General features: G+C 41.9%; 6 protein-coding genes across 6 annotated transcripts; 4 read left to right on the forward strand and 2 right to left on the reverse strand.

Moving 5' to 3' along the window:
* Positions 1-2,023: 2,023 nt before the first annotated feature.
* On the reverse strand, positions 2,024-3,614 carry BCR41DRAFT_356672 (exosome component 2). The gene is made up of 4 exons (XM_022024685.1): positions 3,291-3,614; positions 3,025-3,126; positions 2,393-2,849; positions 2,024-2,302 (listed from the first exon to the last, which is right to left on the reverse strand). The coding sequence occupies exons 1-4, from the start codon at positions 3,506-3,508 to the stop codon at positions 2,090-2,092; spliced, it is 990 nt and encodes a 329-aa protein (XP_021879728.1). The 5' UTR covers positions 3,509-3,614; the 3' UTR covers positions 2,024-2,089.
* A 718-nt stretch (positions 3,615-4,332) lies between these two features.
* Positions 4,333-4,782, forward strand: BCR41DRAFT_423371 (hypothetical protein; the record flags this gene model as incomplete). The annotated part of the gene is made up of 1 exon (XM_022030293.1): positions 4,333-4,782. The coding sequence occupies one exon, from the start codon at positions 4,333-4,335 to the stop codon at positions 4,780-4,782; it is 450 nt and encodes a 149-aa protein (XP_021879729.1).
* Positions 4,783-8,559: 3,777 nt separating this feature from the next.
* Positions 8,560-9,852, forward strand: BCR41DRAFT_371996 (hypothetical protein; the record flags this gene model as incomplete). The annotated part of the gene is made up of 4 exons (XM_022026647.1): positions 8,560-8,820; positions 8,921-9,189; positions 9,237-9,343; positions 9,800-9,852. The coding sequence occupies 4 exons, from the start codon at positions 8,560-8,562 to the stop codon at positions 9,850-9,852; spliced, it is 690 nt and encodes a 229-aa protein (XP_021879730.1).
* Positions 9,853-10,191: 339 nt separating this feature from the next.
* On the forward strand, positions 10,192-10,801 carry BCR41DRAFT_387640 (hypothetical protein; the record flags this gene model as incomplete). Its single annotated transcript, XM_022027915.1, has 1 exon — positions 10,192-10,801. The coding sequence occupies exon 1, from the start codon at positions 10,241-10,243 to the stop codon at positions 10,799-10,801; it is 561 nt and encodes a 186-aa protein (XP_021879731.1). The 5' UTR covers positions 10,192-10,240.
* A 3,053-nt stretch (positions 10,802-13,854) lies between these two features.
* Positions 13,855-14,734, forward strand: BCR41DRAFT_356675 (hypothetical protein). The gene is made up of 2 exons (XM_022024686.1): positions 13,855-13,887; positions 14,019-14,734. Exon 2 carries the CDS (start codon positions 14,079-14,081, stop codon positions 14,556-14,558), a length of 480 nt encoding a protein of 159 aa, XP_021879732.1. The 5' UTR covers positions 13,855-13,887; positions 14,019-14,078; the 3' UTR covers positions 14,559-14,734.
* Positions 14,735-16,230: 1,496 nt separating this feature from the next.
* Positions 16,231-16,950, reverse strand: BCR41DRAFT_356676 (hypothetical protein). The gene has a single exon (XM_022024687.1). It carries the CDS (start codon positions 16,912-16,914, stop codon positions 16,315-16,317), a length of 600 nt encoding a protein of 199 aa, XP_021879733.1. The 5' UTR covers positions 16,915-16,950; the 3' UTR covers positions 16,231-16,314.
* Between the last annotated feature and the right edge of the window lie 9,487 nt (positions 16,951-26,437).

The raw sequence follows: 26,437 nt of genomic DNA on the forward strand, positions 1-26,437 counted from the left end.
CCTTAGCTAGAATATCCTCACTAACCAAATTTATTGTCTTGAAGAGAATCTCAGTAATCGAGAAAGCCTCCTCGCCATTGTGTATACCATAGGCATCACATAATGATATGTGCTTTAAAGGAAAGAACTAATATAGAAACAGCTGAGAGAGGTGCTGTTTCAGCTGCTATATTTGGTGTAGTTTTGTCCTATTGATTTGGACGATTTGAAACTCGAGACGGTTACGCGGCTTGGCCGTGTAGGAGGGCCGAATACAGTAACGACTATCTTCAGTATAGCCAAGGATCCGTAATATGACTTTATGTGCGGCACGCCATCATTGATTTCAAAATGAACTGAAGAGACGCTGTTGAGTGCGAGATGATTCATATTAACGGTACAGCATTGATTGAAATGCTTGATGGGTATTGTCACAATCTTCTTGGTAGTTTTCATTCTCCAGAGCCGTACGATGTACAATAATGCGATAGCAGCGGATACAAGCGCTAAAACTTACACCAAGGCCATCGTCGTAGATGTGCACATATGTTGCATATACTCCAAGTTGCTTATTTCTATCATACATACCTTAGAAGCATAGCATTTATAACAGGAGTCCGTTATGAAGCCCTCCCATGCTGTTGTATGGTTACAAAAATGTGGTAAATGTTATGATAATATTAAGACATGTATTAATTAACTGTACAGACAAATAAGTTTTAACGCATAAGCAACTGCTGAATGGGGAGAGAATTAGCGATAGGTGCATAATTAAGTGTGTATGCCGATGTGCAACAGTTGAAAATATTATTCTGAATCATAAACGAAAATGCGCTCAAAGTTGAGTGGTTAACGAGGACACGAAAAATTTGACACATGGAGCTTGTACGAGAACTTTATTTAATCTTTTGGGCGAACAAAGATTTGCCGTCTAATTTGAACGCATTTTTTTTTTTTTTTTTTTTTTTGGGAATTAGGAAGCAAAGATTTTCTCTTCTTTCACTTCCTACTGTGTATGATGGATAAAATGCTCCTTTATTAGCATCATATAGCAAGGTACCTTTGAAGTCCAAGTCATCGAGTGTGCCAAGTAAACTTGAGGAGAGGAGAAGGGCTTATAAGCGTTATGGGATTATTTGCAGCATATGAACTTATGGCTGCACCAAAGAACAAGCAAATGAGGCCTATCACATCCATTTGTTAGTCCTTTCTGAATACAATTTAATCAGATACTTGCAGAGGTGGAGGGAGATAGTGCAAAGATACCGTCCAACTGACTCGATCCATACAGACCCTGTGTCAATTGTATATACAGCAAAGCGGTTCTAAACATGGCCATATGGTGCTGAAAGAAGAGCTTTGACGGCTCAGAGGGATACATAAACGAAGTAATCTATAAATAAGGCAGTAAACAAGCAAACAGTAGAAGGTCAATGGAAAAAAGGATATAGGTATGAGGGAAAGCCTCTCTTGTTAGGTTACACAGTCGAACCAGGATAGCTTGGGCCCGACAGGCGCTCAGTAACAGCAATGGAACAAACAGCAATAGTGACAATAATACGGCAACATCATCATGATAAGCCATTGCCACAGGCTTTCTAAGAGAGGAAATGGATGAATAGAGAGGAGTCTGCATTTTAAATACCCCCCTTGTGGAAGGGTCTGGCTATTTTCTCTTGAGGATGAAAAATCAAAATAGCTGGAGATGGCATGACCATCATTGTCTCCTCGCAGTGTGCCTGGGGAACAGTAATAGGCCGTACAGTAGCGTAGCAGCATCGCAGCGCAACCATTTTCTGGTAAAGAGTGGTTAAAACAGAGAGTAGGTATTGAAATCTCAATTGTCAATGTGAACGGGGAATTCGTATGGTTTGAATAACATAGAGTGCCCTTCATGCGTGGGTCATGGGCGAAAACAATGGCCTGATGAATCCAACAATGCATGAGAGGATGTGTCTAGAGCCATAATGCTGAGGCCAACCACCTTACTTTACTCAATAGAATATGACATGACAGCCAATCAACTGAAATTTTATTGTTATTAGCTGGTCTCATCCTTACAAGCCATCTTCAATTGCTACTTCTCCAACTCTCCATATTTGAGGGTTTTTTATGCTTTTATGCTGTCGACAGCTGCTACAGCTTCTGTGGCAATATCATGCATGACATGCCGTTTGTGCAGGTCCTTTAGTGCGTATTGTAATGAAGCTTCATACGCAAAGGAAATGATAGAATCGTTGATAAAGATATAGTCTTGTGCCAGGGCACGGATACAGTTGACTACACGCGCAATCGACTCGCGATCACTAGGGGTGATATCCTCCTTCATTTGTTGAAAAAAGGGAATTAAAATTAGTTTTTTCTTTTCTTTAATCTATCATTCTATATTCAAGCCTTTACCGTCTTTGTTTACCTTGTTTTTATTCGAATAAACTTGCTCTGTATCAATCTCGTCCAAGCTCTGGGGTACGTGTGCGCTAACCCAGATATATCCGTTCAATCCCAAGATTACATCCACGCCACAGGATAAGGAATGGAAATGAGATTTGCATCGTTGTACTAAAGCTGGTGAGACCGAAATAAACGATCCATTTCGAAGTTTACCGTATTTCAAACTGCGTGTATGAATCGAATAAGCACCGTCACCAAAGAAGGCTTGCACTTCTGCCACGACTAAATCGCCTTCCATAAAGAAATTCCGCATTTGTAACTCATCTGACTCCTGTTTTCGTCGTTGAACACCTCCTGGTAAATTAACTGAGCTTAACATTAAGATTGCATCCTGACGAGCATTCACATCCACTTTCCAACGTTTCTGAGCGACCTCTGTAATCCTGCCAACAACTACATCTCCAATTTCTCCCGCATATCTTTTATTTTAAAAATCATCCATTCATCAGTGGTAATGACAAAGCAGATAATTATTAAGAAAGGTAAATGAGTATAGAACATTAGTCAGTTGCTGATTAATCGAAAAAATAAATAAATAAATAAACGAAGAATAGCAAATAGTAAGGCATAATTAGGTATAATGGTTTTTCTAACCTTGTATGCAATGGCCTGACAGAAATCAACTTGTTGACACGCTCTACAACTCCTGCAAGACTTGACAAAACCTTTTCATCTTCAACATATGTTCCGTGTCCACTATGTAATGTACACCAGTAGTTATAGCGCAAGCGTGTTAACTCATTTCCGCTTGTATTATATATTGCACTTTCTAAATAGGGATCATTCTCCCCACCCCTTCTTGTTGATATATGAGCAGATCAGAATTTAAAATAAAAAGCTGTCTTTTTCTTTCTTTTTACCGCATGAACGCAGCGTCGGAGGTGATAACCTCTGCTGGTGTGACAACATGGATAGTAGGGTCCTTGATAATGCCTCCCTCTAATTTATTCTCATGATGGTGCTCATCATCATCTATATCCATTTCGTGCTCTGCTGTGAATTTCTTTTTGCTTCCACGCATATTGCTCTTATTGTCCAAAGCAGCCTTTGGGACTGGTGAATGAAATGTGACATTCATGTTTTGCCAATGTTAAAAAGACGTTGCTTTAATGATTCCTTTTGTCCGATGTCAAGTACTCCTTGGTGATTGTTGTGCAGTGAAAAAGCCTAACTTGTTCTGCAATGTTGCAAGAAAAAGAAAAAAAAAAAGCGATACAAACACTTTTTGTAAAATGTTGTTTATCCAAGATATGCCAGTCACTAACTATTATCTTATGAAAGTTCTCATATTTCCTCATTCGGCATCTGTTGTATCTGGCTGTCTGACAAAAAAAGGAGTAAGGGGAAGGAAGGGAAAGGGAAGGGCCTCTTTTTTTTTTGCCTCCAAACGGCTGTACAGGATGAGCAAGCAATAACAGTAATAATAAAATACCAGGAGTGACAAACCTTTTACCCTGGTGGTGCGCCTCAGCACTTTATTCTTGGTCTTCCAAAACAAAAAGAGCAAATACCACAGATTCTCCCTCCCTTCTCTCTCCTTGACTTTTAGCAGTTGAGGATAGATCCAGTTCCTATAATTTATTTAGTTATTTCTGCTCACACCAACTCCTTTTTTTTTGCTTTTGCATCTCATGCATGGGTCGGAGCAAGGGTAGGAATGCGGGGTCAGGGCCATTGAGGTCGGATAGCGCCAGGCCCTTGGACCAATCCACACCTCAACCCCTTTTGTTACTTCAAGCACTTTAACTTTTACACCCTTTTTCCTTTTTTATAAATATGTCATCCTTTTATTCCTTCCTTCTTTTCTCAGTCATTATCCTTCGCACTTTCACATTGTCTTTGCCCGCCATTAAATTTCCACATTAGACATTAGACTACTCTACTACAACAACAATAAAAAAAATGATGCAACCAAATCACATCAAGGCCCATAACCAACTCAGCCGTAGATCAAGATCAGCTCCATCTTCGACTTCTTACTTCTCCCATTCTTCTTCCCGCCCATCTATCTCCTTTTCTTCCTTTTTCGTCACTTTGGTCCTCTCCTGCCTTCTCTTCCTGATGGTGTCTGCCACATTTTCCGATGCAGCTGCCATTCCCCCAGGTGCGAGTACAGCAACAGGAACAAAAGGAAAAGGTCGTGATCACGGTTATGCGAAACAAGCAGTGATCAATAAACGCAACTTTACGCCTCCGGAGGGGCATGATTGGAAGGAATCAGATGGACGGAACGTCAACACTTTACCTGTGGAGCCTAATCGCCCCATGAAGAGGAGGGACGTGAAGCGCGCATACACCCCACCTGGTTGTGGTGATCAGTATGACAAAGGCCAGCCCCACGCTACCTATTAAAAATAAAATAAAGAGGCGGAGGGGTTTCTGAAAACCGTGCATGAACCACTTTCGCATGCTCTCATCCATCTGTGTGCCTTTATTTTTACTAATCAATTACACAGTCAATAAAACTATAATAACCAGTAGAAGAGGCAATGAGCATCTTTGCTTATACTTATAAATGTGGTCTTATTAACCATATCACAAATGAACAGGGGCCTTTAGTCCAAGCTGTATGGCAACAGCTTAATGAGATGGAAAAATGCGAGAAATGCTTTACTAGAATTAAGAAACATTCATCTTTTAAAGCAACCTTCAGTATGCAAGATGACGGATAGTAGTTCTAGTACCATTTTAGATCCCATCTGCAGCTTATCATCATCCAGCATTCGGCTTCTGTGAGGGGAAAGGATATTATAAAGTGGAGTCGAGCCCCTTCTAGGTATTCTTTTATTGCCAATCAATGCAAAAGTCCAGAAACTACCCTTAGAAGTGAATAAAGTAAGATCTGTTCCGTCACCAAGTAGATCTGTATCTTCTTGATAGTGAGCCAAGACGTGAAGAAAGAAAACAAGGGAGAGAAAGAAAGGGTGGGAGCAAAGGGTGGGAGCAAAGGGTGGGGCATATATGGCCCTGACTCTCGGATAATAGGCTTAAGTCGTCATGTTATTCGATTTGGTCAGCTATATTGGAAGATATAATGATTAAGACAATTCATGATATTGTTGGAATTAGATTCTTGTAGTGGTAATTATTAAAGCGGGAAACTTTCAGCCATTATGATAAAATAAGAGACTCTTAAAAAGACACAACAGTAAACGCACACAAAGTCTAAACGATAGCAGTTAGTACTCAATCAGCGAAAGGTGTTGGGGAGAGTGATTCACATAAACGAGAGCAGATAACGCTGTACACTTAGTGGTTCTGTACAAAGAACGATCAAAGAGTCAAAGCCTACCAATTTGCAGCATTTTATAAGGTGAATGGAGATTGGGACTTGTGCAACATTATTGAGCCCTGTTACAGGAAAGCTTCATTGTGCTCGAAAATCCATCTGTGTGTACAATTCCGAAGGAATATTGATGAAAAATGAAATGCTCAAAGGATATTATGTTTTACAAGGCTTCAAACACTGTAAATAATAACTACGAGATTGCAGGCGTATTGCCGCTATGAATCACCCTATATTTATCAGCTGTGCGGTTAATCGAGACTACCGATGTGCCGCACCCCAGAAATGAGTTGTCCTGATCTCGTTTATAAACCCGGTGCCTGTTAGTATTAGGTCCTTATATCCAGTCCAATAAGCCCTCGCTTTGCTTTGATTTCTTGCTAAGGTTGCTATGTGCTTTACTAAGATCCAGAGCGGGTAGTTTTTGTAATTGTGTAATAGATCTTGTAGTAAAGTTATTATTTTTTTTGGTGAAGTATTGAAGTGTAGTTTTATAGTGTAGTAGCTTGATGCAGTAGTTGTGTCTAGTTGTGGGTAGTTGTGGGTAGTTTTGTATCGTGTTGTTGTGTGTGATGAACGTGTTGTTTGGATCACCTCCATTTTCCTGGCTCATAACATCTACGCGTTTTTACTCGTGTTTCCTTTCAATATGGTAACCATGTGCTCATACTTGAGAGTCACTACAAGTCGGTTGAATCTTTTCCCTAAGTTTCTCGCTAAAGAAACAATTGTTAAGAAGATTGTATTTAGTAAGGCCAGGTCGCTATGGTGTCTTTCTTTTTAAAGATTGCCTAGCGTGCTTTTGAATTGTCCCAATGAGCTAGTAGCGGCATTCAATAGCATGTGAGATGCTTCAAAAAAAAAAATAAAAATAAAAAAAATAAAATGGGGCATGGATCGTGATTCAAATAAAAGGATTCATACTCTTACACAAAGTGGCCATGATGGCGACATCATAATCAGAGAACATACCATGTTGAAAAAGTGGAATAAGAAGAGAGGGATGCTACTTAGCATTATACTGATCTATGGCCACGTGACCGCATCAATACTTCAGGATTGATCAATTAACAAAAAAAAGGTTGCTCTTAACTTTCCGCCCCAGTGGCGCACTGACAGGATACTGCGGCCAGTATGGATAAATCCAGAGTACATGCCAGGCAAATTGGAGTTTATCTCTGCTAGGGAACGAGCTGTAGCATACAGATCCTGTCGTTTGGAAGAAAACACCAAGAACGGTACTTTTCATTTACACCCGGTTCTCCAAACAGCCCTCAACAACATTGGACTGATGTCGATCAAGGATGACTTAGCTCAACCTATTAATTGCATCGTTATAGAAGGCAAGAAGATAAAGAGCTTTAAGAAATCCTCCACGAAGGACTTTCGGAGACTTGTTTTTAAGGCAACCTATCCGGTCTTAACTCCTCTTATGCGTAATCTATTTGAACGCCGCCCAGACCCTAAACTGAATGCAAGCTTTTGGATGTCATTTTGGTGTCTGCCTTTACCACGCAATGCGAGGAATGTGTGGTGGAGATTACTCATTGACAAGCTCCCCTTCGGTGTCCACCTCCATCGATATATGCCTAATAAATCTCTTCTAATTTGTCAGATGTGTAGGAGGTTCCCTGAGACGGAACAACATCTGCTCTTCAGTTACCCCAAGAAGCTGGAAGTATGGCAGGGCGCAATGAAGAAATTTGTCGGAGAAAATGACTGGTCAGCTTTCCTACTGGAGTCGTTGTTCTATGCCAACCCGACGAAGATTAACCCACTCAACAATGTGCCTGCCTTCTTACTCCTTAGTACCATCCTGGCAACAATCTGGAAATATCACCATGCCTGTGTTCGCCGAGGAGAAGACTTTGATGTTCCACGGGTCTTAGCTGGTACTGACATCGCTTTGAACCAGGTCATCAATCAGTTGGAGGAAAAGAGGAAAAGAGGAAAAGAGAGGAGAAACTGAACGCTCTTCGACTAGCCAATCTGCCCCTGATATCCGACACCAACTTCCCCACATAACCCCCACTGTATTTTATTTATTTTTCTCGGTTGTACTTTGTAAAAAAAGTATTCGTTTTGCTTTGAATTATTACACGAACGCTGAGTAGTAAAACTACTTAAAAAATCAGAAGGTACATGTACATGTACTTTAAACTAGCCAATCAAATAATTTAAAAAGGGAGAGGCTAGCCATTTTAGGCAACTTTTAAATAAATTTATCAAGTCACTAAGAGGATTTATCCAATATTAAACTAAATAAATCCAGTTAAAAACTTAAAAAGTAGGTTCCTACGAGAGATAGAATAAAAAAATCACTTCCTTCTTCCTTCACAATCAAAACATCATTAGCATTTCAACATTCATTTGCAATCTACAAAAAAAAAGATTCAATTCTTTCACATGAAACATGAACATGGTAAAACCATTTCCACCAAAGCGGGACGACTTATTTGTGAGGAAGAAGATGGCAAAGAAGAGGCAGTCATCGCGAAACCTCAACCTCAACCTCTATCCTTGCCAAAAGAGACGCGACTTGAGCGCGAGGAAGAGAACGACAAAAAAGGGGTTGCCATTGTAAAGTTTCCGCCTTCATTACCAGAGTTAGAGTCACAGTCAACACTACCCCGCCATCACAATCAGAACCGGCTCTACCAGTACCAAAAAAACGTGGTCGGCCCCGAAAGATAGGACCATCGCAGCCATCACGTCGAAAACGTCGTACCACTCCATCAGTAGCCCTGGAAAGACAACCTAGAAAGTTACTCTTATTACAAGATTTGCTGCCTAATTCAAAGGAGTCAGGTTGTTCACGCGTCTCAACTACCCAACCTCTATCCATGCCACAGCCGCCATTGCTACAGGAGGTAGGCGGCAATGTTGACTCATCTTCTGAGGACGTCGTCGACAGAGAACTAGACGGCTCAATCGATCAGGAGAAAGATGACATTATCGAATTGGGACCTGTTGCTAGCACAAGCAAGAGGCGACTATATGGAGCCAGATACAAGTATAACCCTGCTGCCCTGAGCTCGCTCAACGTTAGGAAGACTAGATTCAGAACAGTAACGACGTACGCTGTTTATCAGCGACGCTGGAGGGTGAGTGATTCATTTCATTATTCTTTTATTATTTTAGTACTCTAATCCTGCTCCGTATTTTTACTCTTTTTTTTTTTTTTTTTTTTTTTCTTTCTGCTAGATGTTCTGCAACGAGGATTTCAAGCCTGAAGATGAACTTGATGACCCTGAGGAGGCAAATACACCACTTGAATTTATATTCAAAGAAAAATTCTTCGTTACTCTAGAGCATTCGGTTCTTTTCATGAAAAAGGAATGTGATAGAAAGTTGACGAAACATATCGTGGAAGAACGAGGTGGAAGCTATAGAGAAGATGAGCATCCCTCTAGAGGAAGAGACTCAAGCTTCAATGGGCAAACGAAAGAAGAAAAAAGTGGAAGAAGCTCCATGTAAGATGTCTGGGCCTGTGAGACTTGCTATCTGTAATCCATTCTAGGAAACTCGGAAATTTGATTGGATATCAATTTCTTTACACCCTCAACAGCTTATTCGTCAAACAAAAATATGTATTCCAAATTCAGGTTTCAGTATTTTCTTGTCGTGGTAAGAAAAGGTGATACAAAATTTATTAGATGTTAATTGTTACCGAGGGCGCGGTTCGTTATTTTTGTTGCTCTGTTCCCTCCCATTGCCGCCCCAGTCTTCGCCCTCTTTTCATCTGAACTAAGATTGGGGCGGAAGCTTGTGATCAATCTAATTTTGGGATACCTCCGTTCATCCGCCCAAAACAAGGTTTTGATATTTAGGCTTTCAGGGAAATCAGGTTAGATTTATTATCCGTTATAAGAATGAAGTGGTCACATTTGTCAATGATGCTGCTTTGTCAATTATTGCTCAAAAATTGAACGCCCCAGTCAGTCGGACGGCCATGTATGATAGCCTCAAAAGTACTGCCTAGGGCTTCGATGTTGATAAAGCGGTAAATAAAGTCTTTAGTATTAAAGATTTATAAAGCATTTTTTTTTGTTCTCCATTGCCGCTATTAACACTTTAATGTAGCGCTTTCGGTCTTGTTGTGTTACATTGGCTCTGGAGATGAATATTTAGTCTGAATAACTCCATTAGTGATCAGTCTGATATATACATATTATTAAAGCGAATCTTAATATTGTAAATGGCTCAATAAATGTTTTCTTGAATATGGGTCGTTTTCAAGACACTTCTTGGTAGAATTATAGCTACACCTTATATAAAAAATAGGAAAAAAAATACAAAGATTGCAGTTGCAGTTGATCCCGACGACAAACATACATAGTCCTTTTAAAAATAAAAAGTGGGCAAACGCGGAATGCTTTTTTGTTTCTCTTTTACTCAGCCCCATCGTTGGTACAATATTTTCCTCAAGTATATAAAGGGCCCGACAAGACAACAAAATAAATACCTTTAAAGCTAACCACCTTACTTAACCACCCATCCACTACTCAAGGATCGAATAAAAAGATGCTCAATCTATCCAAGACGCTGCTTGCCACCTCCTTTGCTTTGGCCCTTTTCAGCCAGGCCTCTGCAGTAGCTAATGTGACCGTTCCTCATATCCAAGGCAAGATCGAGAAGGGCCCTGTAAATCCTCATGGTGGTGTATCAGCCCTTGCTTCCCCTCCTTCCAGCACCAATCTCCGCCTTTGGGAACGTACAGACTACCAAGGCGGTTGCATCAAATGTCAAAAACTGCAATATAACACCTGTTATGCGGTAGATATGGGCAAATCTGGCTTGTCGGGGCCTAACTCTCTGCGATTTGATCAGTTTGATACTCGAGATGGATATTCAGCACTTACATTTTATGATGGGGCTACTTGCAATGGCAATTGGAACCGTATGTCTGGCGTATGGAAGAATGCCGCCATCGTGTTTGGTAATCTAGGTCAGTGGGGCGGTAATCTTAGGTCGTTTAAGATCGCAGACTTTTTTGTCCCCTCTGAAGCTGGGCATCTACCATATGGAGACAGTTATGCCAAAACAATCTGTAAAAAGGTCTCGAGCAGCGAATGCCGTTTCTAGATGCTTCCCCTACATATTTTGGTATTGTTATTAAAAATGCATTCTTAATTCCAAATAAATGAAATGATGCCTATTAACGGATACCATAACGCCCAATTATCAATACTGGTGCGACGTCTCAAAACCTGTGTCACATCATACCTTGCTTATTAAACAGACAGATCGTGAATGCGTTGAAAATTGTTTGCTTCAGCAACTCAGCAATCATTTATTTTGACTTCGCCCTCACTTGGATTCCTTCCAAAAGATCAATTAGTGTAACCTTGAGAGAAGACCTTTGTTGGCAGCCGCCCTTTATAAACTGATTCAGTCAAGGAAGGCTAGCCTCATGATAGTGGGCAAATATTGACAAAAGTATCGGCAGTCTTCAGTCACTAATCTCTATGCAAAGCTCAGATGGGGTTCTTATACTAATGAACGATTTAGAAAACTGAGGGTTCGTTTATTCTTACTTCATCTATCTTTTTTTTTTTTTTTTTTTTTTTTCACTTTTAATAATAACAGCTTTACTCGACCAGAAGGGTATTATATTTGTGCTGAAGCGTTGGAAGCAACTGATGTTTATTTCTCGCTCCGCGCTGGAGATACAGAACTAGGAAGCCAAGTGTGGCTGCTTAAGGACGTTGGAGCAAGAAGCTCCAGTTAGTCCAAAATGATTTTTATTTTTTTTTATTTTTCCTTTTTAAAATACAAATGCGTTCACAGTAGAATAGGACAGGGCGCTGAGGTAAAAATCAGTGTATGGGGCTAGCACGTAAACCTTATCCGCCAAATAATAATACGGAGTTGTAAATTCGAATTTGAACGCATTTTTTTCTTTGAAACCAGCGCGTGCGCGCGCTGCCTCTACACAAAATCAAAATCGCTAGGCAAACAAAAATGCTCATCATAACCAACTTGAAACTTGTAACCAGCTGAGCTCAATTATCTGGGGAAACCAGGCCATCAATGTCCGGAACATTTGTATCTATTACTCACTTATCTCCCTGCATATCGACATGTCGCCAGACTCACTGTTTATGGGAAGTACATCGACTGTTTGAAAAAAAAAAAAATCATAGTTTCCTCTCTGTACCTTCTGAAAAACCAATGAATCTCCCTTTACATCACTGTATCATATCGACCTTATGGAGACTGCCTTGAATAGAAAAAAAAGAAAGAGGAAGTTGTGAGATACTCGATAGAAAAGAGTGCAGCACAAACTTACTAATATGGAGCAAGCTTTAGAGACAGCTTCTCAGGGTTTGCAGACAGCGGTTGTCGATGACCCAATTGCTGCAGGTTATAACTGCAACCACCACCTCGGAGAGGAGGCGTAGGAAGCTCAGGAAACCTAGGACTGGTACAGCATTATCTACAAATCAGAGGGCGAAGGAGATTCGAGAGATACGACTGAATAGGAAAGTGGATTAATAGAACATGCTCTGAGAATGACTTCTGGTAGGGACTGCAAGTAGCCAAGACCATGGAGACCACAGAAGTATATACAAGCAGTTTGCGATCTGCAATATCTCATAGGGATCAAAGGCTCAAAACAGCTCCCGTGGATACTTCCCTCACCCTACTGTGACATGTAAGGATCCTCCAGAGAATTCAACCTAAGTTATCGCTTCTTATGGTAGCTATCAACAATTTATTTGTAAGACCTTTCATGGATTTTTTTTGTGTCTTAAGCCCTTAACAAGGATATTGTTGTTGGATTGCCATATGACCACGTATAGGCCCCGCCGTCAACCTATAGGATGGCAGTGCAAGAGGTTCCGACTTATTGCACAGAGCCATTGAGAACTAAGTGTTCTAGTGTGTGTAACTTTTTTTTTATTATTTAACTATTTTTTTTTTTTTTTTTCTTGTTATCATCATAATTGAAAGTGTTTGGTTTCAAGTATCATCACAAGAACCTCTCCCCCATACGGCGGTGTCTTCAATAAGGCTTTCCACTCAACATTCGAGCCTTTGTTTTGGGTGGTTCCCCACATGTGAAAGGTCCGTCTTTCCTTTTTTTTTGTTACACATTTTCTGGGGTTAGATACGAGATATTGTACACACTGTACATGTCCAAGGAGAGGAGAGCCGTGAAAATACAGCGTCTTATTGGATCACTGGTTAACTTTCAACCTCCGCCATTTTGCAACAATCTCGTCAGCTAGCTCTTGATCACCTCGCCCTCAGTTGAAATCATATATATATTTTATAGCATGTAGAACAAGTTCCCCCAATCTATTTCCACAGTGCCCTCGCCTCCCTTCGCTAGCCCCCCTCGCCCTCGGTATTCACTTATTAAGATGGCCCTGGTTACGCCATTTAGGGGGCTGGGGGAGGCGCTCTATTGCCTCAAGGGAATCTCTAGTAGACTGGAACGATAGGATTCGGTCCTTCAAGCTCGCTAACTTATATGTCCATCCCGGTAGTGGAAGTGGCCAGAGCCTCGACAGGGGCCAATGCACTAAGGGTACATCTAGTGAATGTTCATACTAAACGAAGACCTTGGAGGTGGAAAATAAAGTAAGATAAAATAATTTAAGGTCATTAGGAGGGTATATGAACTGTTCAGCATATGCTCGCATTCTACTCATTATGTTCAGTGCATTACGCATTTCTGCAAGGCTCGTTCACATCAAGCATGTTCTGTTGGTTGCGCATGCATGATACATTTTTTTCGCTTGCCCTGGCAAATTGTTTCCCGTTTCCAATCCCTGCATGCAAATAGTGTTATGTTCTCAGTCTTTGACAAAGCAGAAGGCTTTCCTCTATTGAAGAAAAACATTCTTGGTTCCCAGTGTTGTTCATACTTATATATAAAAATACAAATGCTGCACAAGGACAGAGCGCCACTCCAATAATTCATATAAACTGAAGCCTCTCATTGGATACTTTTAAAGCAGTGAATTGGGAGGGACTTAATCTTTGCCTTCGTTTGCAGATATTCGTCCCCCGAGAGGCGGCTTCTTGGCATCGATAATCGAGATAAGCAATTTAGCAATCCCGTACGCCCTCTGCCATCTGCAAATATAAATTGTCGACTCTTTTTCATCATTTCTCTCAATCAGTCACTAAATCTCCTTCCCTGCAGCGCCTTGAAGCCAGTAAGTGAATTCCCCTGAAGGCGTCGACTTGTTATGTCATGGCCAGTGTGCCCACTGTTGCCATAGCAAAGCTCTTTGAGAACTACTTCCTACTTACTAGAGCCTGTAAACTATTTTTCATTTCATTCTAGATCGATATCCGTCTTCAGAGCAACTTCATTCAGTTCTTGAGAAACAAACGAAGGGCCAATATGCATTCTATTTTTCGAACTATCATCCTAGGTATCATAACCTTGGCTCTTTTGCATCGCCAAGTCTCAGCACAGCATAGTCATGCTGTCTTTTGGGAGCACAGCTTCTACGGGGGTCGATGCTTGATGTGTCCTATCTACGAGTACAACCGCTGCTATACAATTGACATGTCGGGCAAAGGTCTGGGCGGAGTCTCTTCTTTTTCATTCTTCAACAACGATTTCCTAAAAAATAAGTTTGCCATCACTTTTTACGACAATTCGTTCTGCAGCGGCAATTGGTTCCGAAAGAGCAGGCGGATCAATCCTCTGACTGGTTATGAGCTTGACAATATGGCTGGCTATAATGACCGTGTCATCTCGTTCAAGATTGCAGACTATGAACTGAGCAACACTCAAGGATATAATGAAGTTGGTGAAGCGCCTACCTATAGCGAATGCTGGGAAGGCGATGCTAAAAAGCACTGTGCTGGGCCATAATCCTTTATAGTCATCTGTTCCTACATAGATTTATAAATTTATGGATTTTGCCTCTCTTTTTTATTTTTTTAAAAAAAAGCAAAATAAGAGAATGAAAGATTAAAGTAAATAGAAGCATAATCATTTAGTCCCCAAGCCCTTGTAACTTGCCAATAAAAAAAATAAAAAGAGGGAGGTGAAATGGAATAAAAGGATTGGCATAATCATCTTCAGTCTGAATACATCTATTCCTGTACTCTCCCTCTCTTGTTCATCTGACCCGCTTACTCACTTCTCTGAATAATACCTGTCTGGCCTTGATAATGTGGCTACAGCCATCTAGACGGGTGAGCATACTCGTGAAACCCTAGCTAATAACCTTTTTTGGCAGCCCACTAGTCCTTACATGCGTTACTGCTAGATAATTTGTAATATATTCATTTGAATCAACTTAATAAAGCCAACGAAATTGGAAGATGTCTGTCGCATTGGGCGTTTAGGTACAATGGTTACCTTTGGAAGTGGTGAGCATTGTTGAAGTATTAAGAAAAAGGCATCAGCTATTCAAGTCAACAGCTACTTATTCGCTTTACAAGCGTCTTATTGCAGAGCTCTATGAAAGGCCCTAATTTGATTAACTTTCGAACTTACATTCCCAAGCCGACTTCTATTGGCATGAGTTGCACCTTAAAGTAAGTCCCCGAAAGTGCTCCTTTGAAGCCTACTTTCTGTCCAGCAATCCTTTTTAGGACGATGCAATATATTAGATCGGAAATGACATGTAATATATGTAGGAAGTGACAAGAGATCCAATCACTCACCCATGCTTTCTAACAGTAGGGAGCCCTTTATTCATTTTATAAGCAAGAAGGGCTTTTGCGTTTTAAAGTGCGCCATTAACTCTTTCTTTTTCTTCGTCTTTTTTTTTTTTTTTTTTTTTTTTTTTCCTATTTAATTAAATGCTTTCCAGAGGATGACTGCGCCTATTGGGGCGGTACCATATTTGCTTAAGTGGAAAGCCTTGGCAGCCTATCCTCTTTATCTTACTCTTCGCCATCATTCCCGTGTAGGCTGTTATTTTGTAGAGCTGATCGCCTCTTATTGTTGCAAAAGCCTGTCCGACGACGACTTCCAACCTAGCCCTTATTACTACTGCTACCAGTTTTTTTTGGCAGAAGCCGCGCTTCAAAGTCTCACCTGGGGCCCAGGCCTTTTCCAAGTCCCCTATTATCAGCTTTTTGTAGATTAGAGATTAGAAACCGCTCTTTATACGAATTTCAGTATGACTTCTAAAAGAAATCCCATGTATTTCAATACTCTGCGCTCCTACAGACTATAGCATTTAGGCCCCATACCTAGCTTTTAGGGTTATGTATAATGAAGATAGCATTGTATCCATAAATTCCATGAACATCACAACATCACTTTATGGTTTTCTGTATTCGTCACAGAACTCGCGGACCTCCTAAGGATCGCTATTTTTATTAATATGGCAGTATTGGAAAGCCCACTTTTATTAAAAAGAGATGGTAAAGTAACAGTAAAAGTACAATCGGTTTTACGTTTCATTTTGATTTTTGATTTTTGATTTTTGATTTTTTATCTTCACTATAAATTGGGCTTCAAAGGTTCAATCCATTCAGAAGGATATTCAACTTTGATTGTATTCCTCTTTAGGTGAATGGGTATTTAAGTTCTATCTATTTATTAAGTATGGCTCATCCCTATTTTAGAGGAACTCTAGACTTTTTTATCGCCTCTTGCCGTTACTATGGGCCTATGGTTTTTGGCACTCGTTAGATTTCCCCCAATGGCACGAGTATTCCCCGAAAGTGCGCCTATCATCGGGCTGATTTGACCCCGTACCGGGTTCGACATAGAAATTAGCGATCTTGAAGGATCGGATTTGGTCATTGTATGAACCAAGACTACCCCAGCTCGTCGTCAGGCCCTTCAAGTTCTCTGAGTATCTGAACCACTCGCCTCCACAAGCTGGGCTAGTGTAAAAAGTGGCCGTTGTAGGGCCATCTCTTGGGTCCTCCTGGATCATAGAAATGGATGAAACCCAGTTGGTCCCTTCAAATCTCTTGGGGTCTAATGTATAGCAATCGTTGTAGCCAATGGTCACGCAACGGACGCATCGCCCTTCATAGTTGGCATGTTCATAGAATCGAAGCTTTGGGAGCTTGAGCTTCTCGGAGTAAGGCTGGACCTGGACTTGATCCTGAGCCGATAGCTGGACTTTTGGGAGATTGAGATTATGGCCAGAGGAAATGGTTTTATTAAGCTTCTGAGCTGATACTTGGTTGTGCTGATCTTCAAGGACAAAGATAAGGACCACGAAAGCGGCAACGATTGTGCGCAGCAATGAAGGCATTGTATTGGACTTTATGATTTATATGATTATATGAATGTGTGCTGATGATAATAAGGATATGAAAAAAAAAGGAAGGAGTTTTTTAAAGGACGAAGTAAAAAAATCGTGAAATATATACAAATAATCGAGTAGGCTGTGGGTCGTGGGCTGTAGGTGATAGGGCTCTCAATTGGCATGGTTTTGAAAAGAAACTTTCTTCCCACATGCGTATTAATACATATGCCCTTAAAAAATAATCATAATAAATAATAAGGTTTTATAGTTTTAACGGTTGATGGCTGTGAGCGGGACAGGAAAAGGCCGCTAACACGGATGATGAGCGTAAGTTTTCCCTCGTTGCCTTCAATTTGGAAGCGCAAGATCACTTATTAATCATGACAGGGAAAGAGCGATATGAGATCAGATAAATTGTTTCTATGATTGGCTTGTCTACAGCCTGCGTGGCTTATGCTCAATGTACTAACGCTCACTATATACCCCTAACGGTATTTTTGACTTAAAGAATACCTTTATAGAATATGGATCTGGCCTGTCAGTACGCATACAGGCGGAGGCTAGAATGTGGACAAGACCTCTGTGCCTTTTTTTTCACCCCCAAAAACTAAACAGATATATATATATATATATAAATTGAAACATGAAAGATTTAGATGAGAAGTAAAATGAAGGCGGGGGATGATCAGGAAAAACAAGATAACAAAATGTATATATACAGTATATAGAGCGAATCTGAATCAATATTAAGACAGGGAGTGCTCTGTGTCTTGAAATGTGACTGTCACTGCTCTGTGTCTTGTTTGTGTAACCATTTTGGCGTATATTTAAGTCAAAGTGCGTATAATGTAGTCAATATAAACCACAGAATGCGTAAAATGTAGTGAAAACGGCGTATATTCCTTCCTTTTCAATCATTAGTATTTCAGATACCTTGCTATTCTGGTATTATTTGACTTTTTACAGACCACATCTGGTCAAGTTAATCTAAACTAACATTCCCTTTATCCATACTCCATACTATTCGCCATTTATTTCCCTCAACGGAAATGAGGAGAAAGTGCGTTTAGACGCTACCAAACGCCAAACGGATCGCAAACGCGCGACTCACAAACATACCAATTTCTTTTTATTTTATTTTTTTGGCAAAGCAATTAATGCATTTAGTATTTTATTACTATATCTATTATTATATATGTTACTATCGTACATGCTTCTATATATGCTATTGTTACCTACCTGGGAAGTGTATTGTCATTTATTGGTCATCTTCAGGATCCTCTTGCTCCCTAGCTTTCATGGATATCAACAGTGAGTTAATAGTCTTTCCCTCATTTGCCTGTGACCACTCAGCAACAATGTCTTCAGGATTGCGACCTTCCCTTCGTGCTGCTTCGTTGATCAGCCTAATTAACTCATATCGTCGATTGTAGGCCCTTTGGTCTGATGTATTCACTGGCCAACTCGGGTTCAATCTTTTAAATGCTGCAAGGGGCCCATGAAACTCATCCCAAGCATCTGCCACTGTGAGCTTTCCGCGGTCTGCTTTCCATTTGAAAGTGGCGCTTGATGAGCTGGGGCCTGGGGACGAGTGATGCGATGGCTCTGGCGCTCGTTGGAAGCAATGTAGAGGAGCTTGAACCAGCGATGAGTGCTGTTGAGGTACCTGTGGGGGACGCGTCGCAAACGGCTGCTGTTGAGGGACTCTGCGCAGAGCAGGATAGCTTGGCATAGTATGGGGATATGGCCCAAGAAGACCGGCTGAATTCAAGGGATGCGCTGGAGCTTGGCGAGCTGACGGATCCTGCAATAAATGTATCACTATCTCCATTTGCTGCTTTAGCGTCGCGAGCTCTGAGCTCATGGCAGACAACTGCGCCCTTTGTTGTGCTTCTTGCTGTGCCATTTGTGCTCCTTGCCGAGCAATAGCTGCTTCAAGAGATGCATTCTGGTGACTAAGGCTGTTTAGCGCGTTGGAGACCACATGTTTGTCAACTGGGACTAATGGATTGACAACATTGGCGCTCTGCTGATGCACTTCGATCGCACGAAGGAGCTCTCTCTGAAAGTCAAGGAACAGCTGACTCTCAAAGATTTCTGGAAGTGATTCTAAAAGCTTATTGCTCAGAGTCCTTCCTTTGCTGTCAGGCTTCAGGTACAGCACGGCGTCTTGAAGGATAACTCTCCTCATTTGTACCAGCAATAGTAGGAAAGCTCTTCGATCAATCATTGCGCTGTTCATGAGCTTATTGGCCGTTGCGGCGGAGCTTCCCGTAGTTTCTTCATCTTGATCCCTAGCCGCTGTCGAATGGCGCATACGCTCCTGCCAGCCTCCCCAGTGCAGGTCGTCCTCCGTGATGAGATCCGGGTTTACATCTGTCATAGCATCATTACAATCCTTGACCCATTCCTCATTCTCTCTAACGCTGCTGTTAAAGTTCCCTTCGATCCAAGGGAAAATTTTCCTCTGCAGCTCCAAGTCAGGGATAACGAGATTACGCTCAAGGATATAAGGTTCCTGTTCCTTGTTGAAATGAGCCATATAAAACGCGCCAGTGGTGGGGTTCTTTGGAGCATAGAAACTCTCCATCTGTCCCATTACCCAACGCCCAAGGTGACGGATATGCTCCAAGCCTAAGCCCAGACGGTACGCATCTGATGTTCCTGCGTGTCGACCGGCGTGAGTGACCTTGGTCGAATAAATGCCACAGGTTCGCATCACAGAAGCTGTGGCATCGATTTGAGTCTTTGGTGCAACAGCATTCTTGCGAAGGCCTGCGTTGCGCTTCTCGATCGTACTAGCCGCGACCAAAAGCTTGATGTTGTACCAATCGTCAGGATCAGCGAAGTTTGGGACATCCTCCTTATCCAGCTATTATAGGAATGGTACGCGACCCAACATTTAACAACGAGCTAGGAAAGTACATAACCTATATTGCAGTAAGAAGAGACAAGAATGGCACAAATCTCTTACCATAAATCGTTCTAACATGTAGAAGCCAAACGCTCCTACAGTACACCTGTAAAAAACTTTATGACGAAAGGCGGTTGCATAAAGCTTAACACCCTTTTTATTTGTTTTGCCACGAGATATGCAAAACGTAAGTCCGAGAGCTGGCTGGGACCCACTTGCCGGATGGGAGGACATGATACTGAACACATCAGATAGGTTAAGATTGCGAATGTCTTCATCTCGCAGCAGCATATGGTGTCGTGCCAAGATGCAAAGGCGCTCACGCATATATTGAAATCTACCTTCCGCATGGTACACTCGCTTCCCTTTTAGCCGCAGCATTGGCTTCATACCCCACGTATGGAGGGCCATCCGAATGAACTGCTTCTCATTATAGGGGTCGCGAATAGAACAGGTATCAGTGCGCGTCGATCCCTGGAATGAGGTGTCGTACACTAGTTTCCCCTCGTATTCCTCGATAGCCTCCTTCAGCGGGATATCCTTGCGCGGATGAGGTGCAGGGTTTGGCCAATCCACCTTTGATGACGCTTGCTCCTTGTAGAGATAAATTAATGCCTTCCTGGCACAATCCACTGTTTCTATCGAGATAGGCGCATAGATGAATCTTCGGCCAGTCTCATCAGTTTGCGGATGCGAAAGAACTATATTTGGATTAAAATGAAGTGTCAGAATGTCAATTAAGAGTGAGCCACAGCTTTGAACAAGGTTATTTTGGTTACATGATTACACTAGATTTACTTTTTGCTCTTTCCGCAATGGAGGAGACCATGAGGGCTTGTGGTTCAGCAGACATGAGGGCCTCTTCTTCAGCTGGTTGCGAGTGATTTTGTTCCTCGTCTTCGCTTCCTGCATCGTCTTTGTCACCTTGGGAGGCTTCCTCAAACCCTCAAATGCCGGAGTCTCATAAGGCTGTGAATTACGTTGGCTATAATTTTGCTCCAGCTCATGGACAACATCCTGAAAAATACTTTCCTCTGTCTCTGCTTTCCAAGCCTTTGGTTTTCTCTTATTTTCGCGAGTCAGCTTGCCCTCTAACACTGATCTGGCCGCTTGTGATGAAGCCTTTCCAACGACGCCACTGAATCCCGCGTTTGAATCAATATATTTCTTTACTGTGCGCTTGAAAACAACCTCCTCGAAAAACTTTAACATTTTTCTTGCGTCAACGCTGCAGTCCGCTTTTTCTCTTGTGCTGCAGAACACCTATCATTTATATTGTATTTGCATATTTTGTATTACGAAGCATGAAAAAAAAAATTTGACTGTCCTAAAAAATAAAATAAACAAATAAACAAAATAATAAACTTACCTGCCAAGCTTTCAAGTATGTCTTGTACTGCAGCAATGTCTTTGAGGGATTCTTGTTGGCGAGGAGAGATTCGAGAACATGGTTAGCACAGGTTTTTCTCTGCTCTGCTGTTTCTTCAGACGAAAAAGGCGACTGAAGGTGGCTGGAAGAGTTATCAGTTGTTGCACCGATAATCGTGCCTTGGGAGTAGATCCGCTTGCGAGGGGTGTGTTCCTCGGAGACGTTGTGGACGCCTACAGAACAGGCCCTTCTTTTGCCCTCGCGGATCTCTCTCCTTTTTTCTTTTTCATCTCTGGCTTCCTTAGCCTTTCGTGCATAGCCACTTCTTCCTTCTTTCCCTTGCTTCACGCTAAATTCGAAGAAGGTCCCGCTTGGACCTGAGTTTATTGATGAAGAGGCAGCGTTGCCAGAAGAAGAAGAAGCGATAGTGCGGGGCATCTTGATAGGTTACTTTATATTTTTTGTTGAGGGAATTGGGTAGATATTTGTGAGTACGATCAAGTGTTGCAAGTAGTGGTTATCGTAATAAATAGCGATGATGTATAATGTATAAAAGAAAAGAATAAAAAAGAAAAATGTAAGCGAACATGGTTTTATACTTTTAGCTCATATTGTCAAGTCCAGTTCAAGAATATACTCTCCTCATATTTCAATTGTTCAATCGCTATCTTAGTGAGCTTGATCAATTGTTAGCTTCCCTCAAGCGCGTTATTTTCCTTTGAGTACGGAATGAGTACAGATGAGGAATGAGTGGAATGAGTGGAATGGAATGCGGGAATGAAGAATTGAGTATGAAGCAAGGTGTTGATCAGATCAGACCGCTTTGTGAGCGCGCTACGCGCGTGTAACTAAAGATACTTTTAGTTTCTACTTTTCAGTTAGATGTAGTGAAAAGACATGTGCCTGAATTCTAACCTCTGTGTCTCTGTGTCTGTACGTGAAACCTATGAAACATTTTGCCTATTAATGGGCATACACTGGAATTTGACTTAATAAACTATTACAGTATATAGAGCGAATCTGAATCAATATTAAGACAGGGAGTGCTCTGTGTCTTGAAATGTGACTGTCACTGCTCTGTGTCTTGTTTGTGTAACCATTTTGGCGTATATTTAAGTCAAAGTGCGTATAATGTAGTCAATATAAACCACAGAATGCGTAAAATGTAGTGAAAACGGCGTATATTCCTTCCTTTTCAATCATTAGTATTTCAGATACCTTGCTATTCTGGTATTATTTGACTTTTTACAGACCACATCTGGTCAAGTTAATCTAAACTAACATTCCCTTTATCCATACTCCATACTATTCGCCATTTATTTCCCTCAACGGAAATGAGGAGAAAGTGCGTTTAGACGCTACCAAACGCCAAACGGATCGCAAACGCGCGACTCACAAACATACCAATTTCTTTTTATTTTATTTTTTTGGCAAAGCAATTAATGCATTTAGTATTTTATTACTATATCTATTATTATATATGTTACTATCGTACATGCTTCTATATATGCTATTGTTACCTACCTGGGAAGTGTATTGTCATTTATTGGTCATCTTCAGGATCCTCTTGCTCCCTAGCTTTCATGGATATCAACAGTGAGTTAATAGTCTTTCCCTCATTTGCCTGTGACCACTCAGCAACAATGTCTTCAGGATTGCGACCTTCCCTTCGTGCTGCTTCGTTGATCAGCCTAATTAACTCATATCGTCGATTGTAGGCCCTTTGGTCTGATGTATTCACTGGCCAACTCGGGTTCAATCTTTTAAATGCTGCAAGGGGCCCATGAAACTCATCCCAAGCATCTGCCACTGTGAGCTTTCCGCGGTCTGCTTTCCATTTGAAAGTGGCGCTTGATGAGCTGGGGCCTGGGGACGAGTGATGCGATGGCTCTGGCGCTCGTTGGAAGCAATGTAGAGGAGCTTGAACCAGCGATGAGTGCTGTTGAGGTACCTGTGGGGGACGCGTCGCAAACGGCTGCTGTTGAGGGACTCTGCGCAGAGCAGGATAGCTTGGCATAGTATGGGGATATGGCCCAAGAAGACCGGCTGAATTCAAGGGATGCGCTGGAGCTTGGCGAGCTGACGGATCCTGCAATAAATGTATCACTATCTCCATTTGCTGCTTTAGCGTCGCGAGCTCTGAGCTCATGGCAGACAACTGCGCCCTTTGTTGTGCTTCTTGCTGTGCCATTTGTGCTCCTTGCCGAGCAATAGCTGCTTCAAGAGATGCATTCTGGTGACTAAGGCTGTTTAGCGCGTTGGAGACCACATGTTTGTCAACTGGGACTAATGGATTGACAACATTGGCGCTCTGCTGATGCACTTCGATCGCACGAAGGAGCTCTCTCTGAAAGTCAAGGAACAGCTGACTCTCAAAGATTTCTGGAAGTGATTCTAAAAGCTTATTGCTCAGAGTCCTTCCTTTGCTGTCAGGCTTCAGGTACAGCACGGCGTCTTGAAGGATAACTCTCCTCATTTGTACCAGCAATAGTAGGAAAGCTCTTCGATCAATCATTGCGCTGTTCATGAGCTTATTGGCCGTTGCGGCGGAGCTTCCCGTAGTTTCTTCATCTTGATCCCTAGCCGCTGTCGAATGGCGCATACGCTCCTGCCAGCCTCCCCAGTGCAGGTCGTCCTCCGTGATGAGATCCGGGTTTACATCTGTCATAGCATCATTACAATCCTTGACCCATTCCTCATTCTCTCTAACGCTGCTGTTAAAGTTCCCTTCGATCCAAGGGAAAATTTTCCTCTGCAGCTCCAAGTCAGGGATAACGAGATTACGCTCAAGGATATAAGGTTCCTGTTCCTTGTTGAAATGAGCCATATAAAACGCGCCAGTGGTGGGGTTCTTTGGAGCATAGAAACTCTCCATCTGTCCCATTACCCAACGCCCAAGGTGACGGATATGCTCCAAGCCTAAGCCCAGACGGTACGCATCTGATGTTCCTGCGTGTCGACCGGCGTGAGTGACCTTGGTCGAATAAATGCCACAGGTTCGCATCACAGAAGCTGTGGCATCGATTTGAGTCTTTGGTGCAACAGCATTCTTGCGAAGGCCTGCGTTGCGCTTCTCGATCGTACTAGCCGCGACCAAAAGCTTGATGTTGTACCAATCGTCAGGATCAGCGAAGTTTGGGACATCCTCCTTATCCAGCTATTATAGGAATGGTACGCGACCCAACATTTAACAACGAGCTAGGAAAGTACATAACCTATATTGCAGTAAGAAGAGACAAGAATGGCACAAATCTCTTACCATAAATCGTTCTAACATGTAGAAGCCAAACGCTCCTACAGTACACCTGTAAAAAACTTTATGACGAAAGGCGGTTGCATAAAGCTTAACACCCTTTTTATTTGTTTTGCCACGAGATATGCAAAACGTAAGTCCGAGAGCTGGCTGGGACCCACTTGCCGGATGGGAAGACATGATACTGAACACATCAGATAGGTTAAGATTGCGAATGTCTTCATCTCGCAGCAGCATATGGTGTCGTGCCAAGATGCAAAGGCGCTCACGCATATATTGAAATCTACCTTCCGCATGGTACACTCGCTTCCCTTTTAGCCGCAGCATTGGCTTCATACCCCACGTATGGAGGGCCATCCGAATGAACTGCTTCTCATTATAGGGGTCGCGAATAGAACAGGTATCAGTGCGCGTCGATCCCTGGAATGAGGTGTCGTACACTAGTTTCCCCTCGTATTCCTCGATAGCCTCCTTCAGCGGGATATCCTTGCGCGGATGAGGTGCAGGGTTTGGCCAATCCACCTTTGATGACGCTTGCTCCTTGTAGAGATAAATTAATGCCTTCCTGGCACAATCCACTGTTTCTATCGAGATAGGCGCATAGATGAATCTTCGGCCAGTCTCATCAGTTTGCGGATGCGAAAGAACTATATTTGGATTAAAATGAAGTGTCAGAATGTCAATTAAGAGTGAGCCACAGCTTTGAACAAGGTTATTTTGGTTACATGATTACACTAGATTTACTTTTTGCTCTTTCCGCAATGGAGGAGACCATGAGGGCTTGTGGTTCAGCAGACATGAGGGCCTCTTCTTCAGCTGGTTGCGAGTGATTTTGTTCCTCGTCTTCGCTTCCTGCATCGTCTTTGTCACCTTGGGAGGCTTCCTCAAACCCCTCAAATGCCGGAGTCTCATAAGGCTGTGAATTACGTTGGCTATAATTTTGCTCCAGCTCATGGACAACATCCTGAAAAATACTTTCCTCTGTCTCTGCTTTCCAAGCCTTTGGTTTTCTCTTATTTTCGCGAGTCAGCTTGCCCTCTAACACTGATCTGGCCGCTTGTGATGAAGCCTTTCCAACGACGCCACTGAATCCCGCGTTTGAATCAATATATTTCTTTACTGTGCGCTTGAAAACAACCTCCTCGAAAAACTTTAACATTTTTCTTGCGTCAACGCTGCAGTCCCCTTTTTCTCTTGTGCTGCAGAACACCTATCATTTATATTGTATTTGCATATTTTGTATTACGAAGCATGAAAAAAAAAATTTGACTGTCCTAAAAAATAAAATAAACAAATAAACAAAATAATAAACTTACCTGCCAAGCTTTCAAGTATGTCTTGTACTGCAGCAATGTCTTTGAGGGATTCTTGTTGGCGAGGAGAGATTCGAGAACATGGTTAGCACAGGTTTTTCTCTGCTCTGCTGTTTCTTCAGACGAAAAAGGCGACTGAAGGTGGCTGGAAGAGTTATCAGTTGTTGCACCGATAATCGTGTCTTGGGAGTAGATCCGCTTGCGAGGGGTGTGTTCCTCGGAGACGTTGTGGACGCCTACAGAACAGGCCCTTCTTTTGCCCTCGCGGATCTCTCTCCTTTTTTCTTTTTCATCTCTGGCTTCCTTAGCCTTTCGTGCATAGCCACTTCTTCCTTCTTTCCCTTGCTTCACGCTAAATTCGAAGAAGGTCCCGCTTGGACCTGAGTTTATTGATGAAGAGGCAGCGTTGCCAGAAGAAGAAGAAGCGATAGTGCGGGGCATCTTGATAGGTTACTTTATATTTTTTGTTGAGGGAATTGGGTAGATATTTGTGAGTACGATCAAGTGTTGCAAGTAGTGGTTATCGTAATAAATAGCGATGATGTATAATGTATAAAAGAAAAGAATAAAAAAGAAAAATGTAAGCGAACATGGTTTTATACTTTTAGCTCATATTGTCAAGTCCAGTTCAAGAATATACTCTCCTCATATTTCAATTGTTCAATCGCTATCTTAGTGAG

The sequence above is a fragment of the Lobosporangium transversale genome, assembly GCF_002105155.1.
Source record: "Lobosporangium transversale strain NRRL 3116 chromosome Unknown BCR41scaffold_27, whole genome shotgun sequence".
Classification (NCBI taxonomy): Eukaryota; Fungi; Mortierellomycota; class Mortierellomycetes; order Mortierellales; family Mortierellaceae; genus Lobosporangium; species Lobosporangium transversale.

Excerpts from the sequence above, each read along its gene's own strand:
- BCR41DRAFT_356676 (XM_022024687.1), bottom strand. The coding sequence starts at position 16,914 with ATGCCTTCATTGCTGCGCACAATCGTTGCCGCTTTCGTGGTCCTTATC.
- BCR41DRAFT_356675 (XM_022024686.1), top strand. The coding sequence starts at position 14,079 with ATGCATTCTATTTTTCGAACTATCATCCTAGGTATCATAACCTTGGCT.
- BCR41DRAFT_356672 (XM_022024685.1), bottom strand. The coding sequence starts at position 3,508 with ATGAATGTCACATTTCATTCACCAGTCCCAAAGGCTGCTTTGGACAAT. Across the intron at positions 3,127-3,290 it reads TCCGACGCTGCGTTCATGCG|TGGACACGGAACATATGTTG; the intron begins GTAAAAAGAAAG and ends TACATTACATAG. Across the intron at positions 2,850-3,024 it reads GTCAGGCCATTGCATACAAG|ATATGCGGGAGAAATTGGAG; the intron begins GTTAGAAAAACC and ends TTAAAATAAAAG.